The following is a 12,177-nucleotide window of genomic DNA, read 5'->3' as shown; positions in this document are numbered from 1 at the left end:
ACAGAATAAAAGTTTGGCTGTGTGCAGTGTTAAAATCAAACAGAGATCAGAGGTTAAATAAGGTGGGTTATGGACCTTATCTTTCAGACTTTAAGTGTGAATGAAATGAGAGTTGAAAAGGGGGAAGAAAAACTAAGGATTTCTCATTACTTTGCCTGCCTCTTCTCCTCTCTCTCACTCACTCTTTTTGCCCCCATAGCTGAAACCCGCCCCCTGTTTCATTAGCAGGACCTGCCCTATAAATACTTTCTTTTGGCAGATAAACTTACTCAGTGCCCTCAGAAACCTCTACATTAACACATCTGTGCCCAGAGCTGCCAGTCATGAAGGAGCTGAAGAGCAAGGCGTTCTGGAGGGCCGTTTTGGCTGAGTTGGTGGGAATGACCCTCTTCATCTTCCTCAGCATTACAGCTGCAGTTGGAAACCCCAACAATAACAATCCAGATCAGGAGGTCAAGGTGGCTCTCGCGTTCGGCTTGTCCATCGCCACTCTTGCTCAGAGCCTGGGTCACATCAGTGGAGCCCATCTAAATCCAGCTGTGACGCTGGGCTTGCTGGCCAGCTGCCAGATCAGCTTGCTGAAGGCTGTCATGTACATCATCGCCCAGATGCTTGGTGCAACGCTGGCGAGCGGCATCATGGTTGGCATCACCGGTAGTGAAGCCCTGGGGCTAAATTCGGTGAGTACGCTGATCTTCAGTATCTCTGCTAAGACACCTGTCTCTGACTGCTCTGTTTACATGATTACATAAAACACTTTATATAGTTCCAATTCAGTTATTCGTTCTAGTTTAAAATAATATGTACACTTTCCAATGAATCTCCAAACTGGAATAATCTGTAATTAAATGTAAATTTTAAGTCTAGGAAATTCGTGATTTGGTAAATTTTATGAATAAATAATTAGTTACAAAGACAGATACAGTTACATGTATATTAGTTACAAAGAAATAATATTTCTACACTGTTAAAAATATATTAAATCCGAATTTGGTTTTATGCAAGTCAAGAATATTCTGAACAAATCTAACCATATTAGGTTAAAGCAAGAAAGGCTATTTTAAGGTTCAGAAAACACACAAACACACACACACACATCTCTAAACTGCTGCTTTTTATATTACAGTTTATATTGCATGTATTTTATCTCTTAAATAGAAATAAAAAATACAAAACAACAACAACAATTGGTAAACAAAGCAACCCAGTACCTGGTTTATTGTAGTTGTAAATTAGATTAGATATTATAAATTTTAGAAAAGAAAGAAAAAGAAAAAATATCTGTAAATATTAATATAAAATATGTAATACTCTAAATCATTTTTTATAACTATTAAGTATGAAAAAAATGTAATGTGTGTATGTATATATATATAGAGAGAGAGACAGACAGACAGACAGACAGACAGACAGACAGACAGACAGACAGATAGATAGATAGATAGATAGATAGATAGATAGATAGATAGATAGATAGATAGATAGATAGATAGATAGATAGATAGATAGATAGATAGATAGATAGATAGATAGATAGATAGATAGATAGATAGATAGATAGAAACTTAAAACTGATTTCAGCAACATTACTTATTTTCATTTACTTTAACCTGATGTTCTAAAATAACTAAAACAAAAATAAAAAGTTATAAATACTTTATGGACATTTAAAACTTAAAACAATATAATAAAGTTAAAACAAAATGTAAAAATAAAAACTGATTCAAAATATTAATGAAACTGTGTGGGGTGACGATACTCTGTCTGTATCTGTCTTCAGAGGCGGCAATTTCTCTGCTTTAAATGGATTTTGATGCTTGCGATGCATGCAAAGAAACTATTAGAAATACTGATTAGTTGTTTGAATCTACACAATAATCTGACTAATCTGACTATTCTTTATTTACAGATTAGCGATAAAATTTCTCCCGGTAAAGGTGTAGGTATTGAACTCTTCGCTACCTTCCAGCTAGTGCTGTGTGTCATAGCAACCACAGACAAAAGGAGGCGGGACGTGACAGGCTCCGCCCCCCTGGCCATCGGCCTCAGCGTTTGCTTGGGCCATCTGACAGCCGTGAGTAATCAGCATTCAGTCTTCTCCTCCTTCTGCTGTCTCTTTCTGCATCAGCATTCCTGTAGCTGTTGTAAATACTGCCAGGGTTACCATATGAATACATAAAGCAACATGACATTAAATAGAGTGATGTTTAAGTATGTAAATTAGTTTCTGCTTTAAGAAAAATAATAATAAAGTAGCATAACTGATTCAAAAATCTCTTGCTCAGTCACCCATGACTCCTTTTGTTTTCCTCTGTTTAGATCAGTTTCACTGGATGTGGGATCAATCCGGCTCGATCCTTCGGCCCTGCAGTGATTCTTCAAAATTTTACCGACCACTGGGTAAAGATACATCTCTGTCTTCTCCTTAGAAAGTTAATATATTATATCTAAAAATAATAGAGAATGAATATATTAAATGTAAACCATTCAAGATCTTTTCAGAAGACAGAATCAGCTCATTTTGAACTTTTATAGTTAATGAGCAGTGTTGGGGAGTAACTAGTTACATGTAACGGCGTTACGTAATTTAATTACAAAATTAATGTAACTGTAATTAGTTACAGTTACTAAGAAAAAATGAGTAATTAAATTACAGTTACTTATGAAATTTTTAACGATTACAAAGGGGATTACATTTGAATATTTACACACATCCACATACAGATTTAACTGATGTCTTTCCCAAATTGCACTGACTATTCTGAGACATACCGCCCTAATAATTTCCGGGATGCTGAAATACAGTCTGGTTCGTAGAATCCAGTCATAAAAACGGAATGCCTAACGCGGACGGAATATGCCACATTTTGGATGACTAAATCAAAAGTAGGTCAGCACACTTGAATCAAAACATGACATCGACTAGTGTCTGTGAATATAAAGCCCCAAAAATGCAATATATGTCGCCTGCACGTTCTGCGTGTCTGTGGAAATCAGGCGCGGACTGGACACCGACCGGGACAATTCCCGGTGGCCTGGCAGCCGATTTTGCCCCACTATTTAATATCATTAAAGTATAATTGCCTGCCGAATGTACTAAAGCGATCATTTGCGAATCCGCCGTTTGATAATTAAATCTCTAATAAATCATGAAGTGTTAGTCATGACTCGCGCGCTCTCCGCGCCTCCGCCAAACGGTTTGGATCAGACTCAATGCGAGAGAGAGAGAGAGAGAGAGAGGGAGAGAGAGAGAGAGAGAGAGAGAGAGAGAGAGAGAGAGAGAGAGAGAGAGAGAGAGAGAGACAGAGAGAGAGAGAGAGAGAGAGAATAGAGTGAATGGCTGGAGCAGAGAAGCAGAACTACTGTTCAGGGTTTCAGGTCAGTTTCATCTGAAAAGATGCTTTTTTGTCTTTGTTTTTTTATTTATTTAATCAAGCAGCAGCACGTTGCTCACCAGTCATCACTCAAAATACTATATAAAGGACATCATTATTATCTGTTGTAATGTTACAGTAGGAATTTATCTGAAAAAAATTCAGATTTTTTTATAGGTTTAGGGGGAGCTACGACAGACAACAACACAACCCTTATGAAAATTAACGTTTTAATATATTACTATAAATCCAGAGAAAATAGTTACTATTGTTTAACTGTGGTAACCAAAAATTAAAAATGATTTTACAAATTGAGTTATTTAAAAATAAATACAAATCCATTTGCAAAAAACAAAACAAAACAAGGTTATTGTATATAGGCTAAAAAAAGCATGGTCAATTTTTGTAAGGGAAAAACATGACTCGTGTACAGTATTAGGATTTTCTATAAAGATATTGTAGTATTGTAGAGTATTGTATTGTAAAGTATAGTTTTGTTCAATCTTGAGTATTAAAGTCATGAGAGAGATGGATAACAGGGCAAAATAAAGAGACTGAAGAGAAAAATGGAAGTGAAGGTGCAGTTCAGGAGAGAACTTTTAATTATTTAGCATGTCCCCAAATTAAAGATTTAAACCTTTTTTATGTCAGGTCCATACAAAAAATAGTTTTGACCGTGAATTTGTTTGTAAGAGTTTGAATTTTCCAGTCTGAATTGTTTTCCCAGTCCGCCCCTCGTGTAAATTAATGGCAAAGACATGGTTTCATTTACTACACATAGGCCTACTGAAGCTCACAGTGTTTTCAACCTCTGCCATCTCAATATAGGAGTACACGAGCACATAAACATAATTTCTAGAACTGCTCTGTGTCACTTCATGTGCATTTTACTTATTTTGAGAAAACTATCATCATATACAGAGACAGCAGTTTCAAAAAAACACCAATGTTTCAGGAGTTTATTACACAGAATACGTCACATGCTTATTAGATAACTGTATTTAAGTTGATGTATATGCTTTTATTTATTATTCTTTAATTTTCACAAATTTAGAAAAGTAATCAAAAAGTACTCAAAAGTAATTAGTTACATTACTTTAATAAAGTAATTGAAAAAGTTACACTACTATTACATTTTAAACAGGGTAACTTGTAATCTGTAACCTATTACATTTACAAAGTAACCTTCCCAACACTGTTAATGAGCAACAAATATATTGTGTTAGATGATTGCCTAGTCAAGAATAATAAATAGTTAACTTAGTTAAATCATATTTGTGTATTGTATGCTAATAGTAACTAACAGTCACATGCAGAGACTTCTATTTAAAGAGACAGTTCATACAAAAATTAACATTTTCTCATTATTTACTCATCTTTACGTTGTTCCAAACCTGTATGGGTTTCTTTCTTCTGTTGAACATGATTATATTTTTAGGAATGTGAGTATCAAACAGTTTGGTCACCACTGATTTCCATAGTTTGGGGTGAAAAATGCTATGGAAGTCAGTGGGGACCAGTGACTGTTTGGTTACTTAGATTCTTTAAAATATCTCCTTTTGTTTTCGACAGAAGAAAGAAACTCATACAGATTTGAAACAACTTGAAGGTGAATAAATGATGACAGGAATTACATTTTTGGATGAACTATCCCTTTAAGGTCCAGCTTTTCATCCTGTGAATGTATTGTTTGCTCACCTGCCATAGGGTGTTAAATAGTCATAATAAAAACGTATTTAAGATATTTATGAGATATTTGTACGCAAAAACATCTTGAAGATAGTTAGAAGTTAGTGATGTGAATGAACCCCTTACCTTAAGCATTTTTATATGGACATGAATGATACCACAAATTTGTCCTATTGAGAAGAAATGAGCTTTTAACATCACTGCACACTTACATAGGAGGAGGTCATATTTGTAGACCAGAAGACTTGGAGTGACCCCTAATTTGGGACAGTGAGCAAACCCAGAATACCCTACATTGGGGAAAAAAAAAGATTAAAAAAAAGGGTCCTCTTTTGAAATACTGTTGACTAAAAGTATCTTTGCAAGTACAGATACATGTCAACTAACTCTCATTAGCGTATTAGTAGACTGGCAGGCTAGGGTTAGTAGATTAAGTTGAAATGCACTTGCAAAGTTAACAATGTCTAAAGTGAGCCAAAATGTGGTGCAGAAACAATTTTCACTCAGAAATTGCTAGTATGTTTCACAAACAATTACAAAGAAATGGCAAGTAGCATGTTTAAATGAATTAAACAATATTTTGAAGTAGAAAAAGTTAAAGTTAAAAGTAAAAAAAAAAAATTTTAAGTAGTAAAACATACTCAAATAAACCGTAGACTCAAAAAACATTTTTTATAGTAGCAACTGACCACATGAACTATCGAAAAGTCAGAAAAGCTTTGCATTTTAGCAAAAGTAAGCACCCTCAGGAATGTTTTATATGATATTACATAAGCGATCCCACAAACACAAAGAGACTTTTAAATATTTTTGAATTTGTTGTTTGAAATGATTTCTCTGTTGTTTCCAGGTCTATTGGGTAGGTCCTATGTGTGGAGGTGTGGCAGCTGCGCTGGTCTATGACTTCCTGCTCTTCCCTAAACTGGACGACTTCCCCAACCGCGTGAGGGTGCTGATGTCCGGCCCGGACACAGACTACGAATTCAATGGTACTGATGTTCCCCGTGCTGTCGAGATGTCAGCAAAGTGATATGATACTCTGAGTATTTAGTGTATGATATTCATCAAGACCACAAAACATCTGTAAATATACCTGTTTATCCATCAGAGAAAGCATTCATTTTAATTGACTATATGACGTGTGGAATCGCAAGTGTAAAACTGTCTTTGTAGCTGTACAAAGGGACATTTGGCATTTTGTATTGACTGATTAGAGTTTTGTATTATTGTTTGTACTCTTATTTAGCGAATCAGTATTTACCTCAGGAAAGTTATACAGTTTTCTCTGTTTTTCCCTTAAACACTTTTTTCACTTTGTATTGTGTTGTGTCCAGTATGATATTGTTTTTTTTTTTTATTGTTTTTTTTTTTTTTTTTTTTTTTTATTAAACGTCAGAATGTTTAATCCTAAAGTGTTTTTCTTCAAATTACAAAAATGTAATTCCAAGACAAAATGTTTCAATATTAGTTGATGTTTTTAAGATGCTCATATACAAGGGTTAACCATCACATATCAAATCCAATAAATGTTTTGAATCAATAATAAAGGAGTTACTTTGGAAGGTATATCCATAAAATATTATAAAAGCCTGCTTTGTTTTTAAATGTTGACGACAGCCGTTTAATCCACTGGTGGCAAATTGAACATTTTCAGATATGAAAACATTTTACATATGGCATAAACAGAAATAAATGAAGACTTTAGCTACAACTAAACTAAACTTTAAATATGAACATGAACCATGATTTTAGAAACTCACTGACAGTTGTTAAACTCAAACAAAGGGACAAGGGACTAGGGAAATAAGAGGGCTATAAATACTAGGGCTAATTAGGGCACAAATGAGAACAAGCAGGAAATCACAGAAGGGAAACAGGAAGTACAACTTCAAACTAAAAGACTAGATAACAAGACAAGAGCACAAAAGATACAGAAGCCTGACAGCAATATTTTACTTTCAAAGATGCCATATGGCTTTCTGTAGTCTAATGCTGTGTTCGAAAGGCCATAGGCCTACTATCATACTACTCTTACTATTTCTGCAGTATCTTGTATGTATGCTGTGCAAAGTGTGCAAATCTTCTGAATGCATCAGATACACAGATGACCTACTATATTTACCAGAATCTACTAAATATAACTCAAGTACACTGAAATCAGTACAGAAGCTTTGTTCAGAATGGCATATTACCACACAACTCCTAATATATTGCTGCGTTTATACTATGAATAGTAAGAGAATGTTCTGTATGCATGGAATGCCAGGATTATCTGATACATTTACTGAAATCTGATGTATGCATCTGAAGACACTGCATGGGATACTGCAATGCACTCCATGTAATGTTTCATCTTCAAACGCGAGAGTGAACCTGAGGCGGGGAATGGTAATAATAAAACACTTTTATACATACATGTTACTGTAAACTACAAACTACAATAAACAATATAGAAAAAAACAATATAGTAAGAAGGACATAAATTGTACTTTAATCTCTACAGCACGTTTCCGATCAAGTCGAATGGCGTCATTTTCACCTCTATAGTGCATTATAGAGTACAGTTTATAATATATAAATAATTTGTTGGCAGAAACTATTTACAATAACTCTGCCCGCCAATGGCAGGTTGCTATAAACAGCACTGCAAAAGATGCCCAGTTATCTCTAGCATCAGTAGCGCAGCTGATAAAAAACATGTGATGAATGATTTTGACATGAGTTGACCCGAGTTTGAGGCCGCCCTTTACCAAAACTTGTTCTAGGCTACTCTTTTTCCCACCACATATCAGATCAGAAAGGCATTTATTTTCAATAAAAATAAAGGAAATATTTGATAACTGGAAATAAAACATCTCATTAATAACAATACAGTGTTATTAGATGGTCAGCAGTATGGGTGTAGGGAGGTTTTTGTCCCAATAAAGTTGCATTCATTTAATAATATTTTTAATGATATGATAATTTAAACACAATGTTATTGCATACTGTTTTATACTGTTTTATTACAGTACTGAAATATAAATATCTACCACCTCACTACTATTTACACAATTATTATTAGTTCTGCTCAGTATGTAAAGTCCTTTAATTATTATATGAGTTCAGTTGGGTAATATAGCATTGTTTACTAGAATGAATCCTTAATTGACAAGCCTTTGTAAAAAGAATGGTTAGTGCATTTATTTGTGAGGCAACAACCTCAAAAGGAGGGAAATTAGAAACATGCTTAATTTAAATATAATTTTTGGGAGCATTTTGGAGTGAAATGTGACCTGGATATTTTTGAATTTGTGTGTAAGTGAACTTGATGCAGTTATGAAGCATATCAGAGAACAATCTTGGTTTAACATAAGCCATAGAGAAGTATGAAACAGTGTGTGACACACACTTATCAAAGAACTGCTTGTACAGCAAACACCAAAAAAAGTTAATTTCTTCATTTTTACACATGTACTAACACTGACATGTATTTCGTAATTTCAAACATTTATATACAAGAATATCAATATTACCCAAATGATGTAACTGTTTAAACAATTTATGTAACTGATGTTGATTTTTAAGACCATGTCCTAGTTTCATTGGCTGTTTGGAAATGATTGACCATCATTTTCTTTCATATCGGCTTCTCTGAAGAGGGAGGCAAAGTGCTGTTTTTAAACAAGAGAATGATGTGAAGAATCTCAAAGTCAATAAACAAAAAAGTCAATCCACACGTGTACGGAAATATTTAAGAAATGTGAATAAGCCATCTCGCACTTCTGGAAATGGCGTATAATGATGTTTAGTGGATTGTAGCCACCCATGGATAAAGCCTGGAAGCCCACCTCCCTCCTTTGTGCATCTTATCCTGTCCCGTATCCTGTTCCACACCAAGGAATGTTGCATATCTTTTTTCCTTATTGTTCCCAAGGCTGTGTAGTAAACCAGTGCTCATGGATGAGTAGCCTGATAATAATGAAATTAATAGATTTTCTGCATAATAAAAATTTAGTTTGAGACCACTTGTTAAAATATTTTGTACTGAATTTAGAAAAACATACTTTGCATTACAACTTATAAAAGTTTAATTGAATTGACCATTTTTGGCAGTTAATAAAGATTAAAAATGTTGACAGCAGCCCTGTCCCAAACAGAACTCTAATGGGTCACACACGTCATGTCTTTTACACGCTCAAGTTGGTTATTTCAAATGTAGACGAGCAACGGTCATAATGTTCATATGATGCGAAGCATTCGTTTTTCACCACAGTGAGATAAAAACATCTCAACTTTTCAGAAAGCTGCAAGTGCACCGCAGGTCATGTGACAGGAGCTGACCAATCAGATTCATCTTTTCGGTAAAAACATTGAAAGCTCAGCAAAGGTGGAATAACAGCTGATCGCTGCACAGGGATACTCATATTTAAATCAATTTAATAGCAGAGCTACTGTCCACCAAAAGAATTAATTTTTTTCCCATTTTTAAATTGTTTTCAATGGGAGCACAGTTTTTTTAAATGCCAGAATCATGAGATGCTGATAGATGCTATTTCCGTTTCCTTCCGTTTTTTTTCTTGGTGGTGAGAGCTGAAGAATGTTCAACTTAGGGTTAAACCAATAAGCGGCAACCTCGCGCTCTCTCTCGTGAAGCCCATACAGAAGTGACTTAAACTGTAATTCATTGACTGTCTGCTAGAGGCTTGCTGCAAAAGAGAGTCACTCCCCTAGACTCACCATGTTAAAATGCCTGGTTCAAAAAAATGTTGGTCTATATAGCTAATTTTGCCCTTCGTGACAACTGTGAGGAGGTGATTTTCTTTTTATTACTTATACATTTAAATTATATAAAGCCTTAAAGTTCTGCCTAAATAAGGGTGTGGCCAGTAGAGTGACAGGTGGATTGGCGCTGCTGTCAATGCTGTCGAGCCAAATTTTCTATTATCCGGGAGTGACGTGCTGCCAAGATGGCAATGGCCAACCTCCGCCCACTTTTGGCTTCAAAAACGTCTTGGGAAACCTATGGGTGACGTCAAAGACACTACATCCATGTTTTTGTACAGTCTATGTATGAGCAAAACATAGCGCTCATCCCTGTCACTTTTTAGTCTGCCGTCCAATCACAGTGGAGGAGGGGCGGGGCAAAAACAACACTGACCAATCACCACATCCTGGTTGTTCAACAGCAAGACGATGACAATAAGTTTACCAATGGAATAAAATAATTTAAAACTAGGGCCAGAGCACGTACTTTACTTTCTGTCAGCTTTTTTATATTCAGAAATAAATAATCTGCAAAATCAGATTATCCGAGGATATTCTGTTTCATATCAGCCAAAGCGTCTCGACTGAAAAAAAAAACACTGTGTGGCTCGGGGACCAGAATGTTGAAATTTGGGGTCCATGGCCTGGAAACTCCCCAGATCTTAATCCCATTGAGAACTTGTGGTCAATCTTCAAGAGGCGGGTGGACAAACAAAAACCCACTAATTCTGACAAACTCCAAGAAGTGATTATGAAAGAATGGGTTGCTATCAGTCAGGATTTGGCCCAGAAGTTGGTTGAGAGCATGCCCAGTCGAATTGCAGAGGTCCTGAAAAAGAAGGGCCAACACTGCAAATACTGACTCTTTGCATAAATGTCGTGTAATTGTCGATAAAAGCCTTTGAAACGTATGAAGTGCTTGTAATTATATTTCAGTACATCATAGAAACAACTGAAACAAAGATCTAAAAGCAGTTTAGCAGCAAACTTTTATTTATGCAATTCTCAAAACTTTTGGCCACGACTGTATTTAAATGTTTCAAAAGGCTTACCAACAGTTCTGTTTAGTGTTTAGGGATTGGTTAGGAGAATATATCAATTAAGTTAAAACATTTAAAACTTAAATCATACATGAAATTGAATAATAGAAATATAAAAAAAGGTCATGCATTTGTTTTGCTCATTCAAAAGATCTAACATCTAACATTTTGCTCTAACATCTGGAAGAGCATACCATTATTTGGGTAGCATTTTATTTTACAGTCCACTTCCACATGTGCAAACCATGTAGTTATTATAGCATTTACAATAACAAGGTAATAACTAGATATTAACTCTGAACCTACACCTAAACCTAACTTTAACCCATGTAGTTACCTAGTATTACTCAGTACTTTCAAGTACATTGTCAGGGAATGTAAGTGCACGTAGCCTACTGTAAAATAAAGTACAACCATTATTTTGCATTAGTTTAAAAGTTTTAAATAACAAATGACAATACACTGATTTGGGGACAGTTTTAAAAATTTATTTTAAATTATGATTTTGCCATAATTGGCAGAACATGAGATATTCTTGTTGAGTCATGGTGCCATCTTGTGGTAATGCCCAGAGGACTCCTGTAGCTCAACCAGCAAAGCCAAGCTCATGGGTTCAGTTCCCAGGGAATTGATGGACTGATAGAATGTAGATCTTGTAATGCAATGTAAGTCTTTTTGGATAAAAGTGTCTGTCAAATGCATAAATCTAAATATAAACTCACTACATTTTGATCAAAGGTTAAAGAGGAGGTAACAGAGTACAGGACAGTATCAGTGAAGAGCCTGCTTGAGATATGTGACATACAAAGAAAACAAAGACACTTCGAGGTAAATAACTTGTGTAGAGTGTTTATGACATCAGTGGTTCTGGATGAAGACTCACTATAAATCAATGCAAATTATCCTGAATTTATTTCATATCTTATTAATCCAATCATAGTGTTTGCTTGATGCCTTTGTTCCCAGGATATAGATGTTAACTCTGTTGTGTTCCCCTTATGTTGACAACATCTTAGATATCATAGGGTCTTAGTTCTTTCTGGATGTCCTAAAGGAGAATAATTGACAGAAAATCAGAACAGTTTGTCCAGGAAAGCATGAATCTACAAAAGACAAGTTTCTTTTGTCAACTACTGCTGCTGAGTCTCTTATCTAGATTTGTGTCTAGATTTGTGTGTGTGTGTGTGTGTGTGTGTGTGTGTGTGTGTGTGTGTGTGTGTGTGTGTGTTCCCTCTCCTAGGTCTACAGAGTTAGTCCTTTGATGTGGTGTATTCGTATGTCTCCAAAATGTAACCATTCTTCCAAAAGTTTAATTCTGTGAGATCAGA

The 12,177-nt window shown here is 35.2% G+C and overlaps 1 protein-coding gene across 1 annotated transcript; it reads left to right on the top strand.

The window, feature by feature from the left end:
- Positions 1-283: 283 nt before the first annotated feature.
- Positions 284-6,416, top strand: LOC132096858 (aquaporin-1-like). Its single transcript, XM_059502508.1, has 4 exons — positions 284-680; positions 1,910-2,074; positions 2,320-2,400; positions 5,914-6,416. The coding sequence occupies exons 1-4, from the start codon at positions 324-326 to the stop codon at positions 6,091-6,093; spliced, it is 783 nt and encodes a 260-aa protein (XP_059358491.1). The 5' UTR covers positions 284-323; the 3' UTR covers positions 6,094-6,416.
- Positions 6,417-12,177: the final 5,761 nt, after the last annotated feature.

The sequence above is a fragment of the Carassius carassius genome, chromosome 20 (genome assembly GCF_963082965.1).
Source record: "Carassius carassius chromosome 20, fCarCar2.1, whole genome shotgun sequence".
NCBI classification, from domain to species: domain Eukaryota; kingdom Metazoa; phylum Chordata; class Actinopteri; order Cypriniformes; family Cyprinidae; genus Carassius; species Carassius carassius.
This window is presented reverse-complemented; position numbering and strand designations above follow the sequence as displayed.

Coding starts and splice junctions, on each gene's coding strand:
- LOC132096858 (XM_059502508.1), top strand. CDS start 324: ATGAAGGAGCTGAAGAGCAAGGCGTTCTGGAGGGCCGTTTTGGCTGAG. Junction 681..1,909: donor AAGCCCTGGGGCTAAATTCG/GTGAGTACGCTG, acceptor CTTTATTTACAG/ATTAGCGATAAAATTTCTCC. Junction 2,401..5,913: donor AAAATTTTACCGACCACTGG/GTAAAGATACAT, acceptor TGTTGTTTCCAG/GTCTATTGGGTAGGTCCTAT.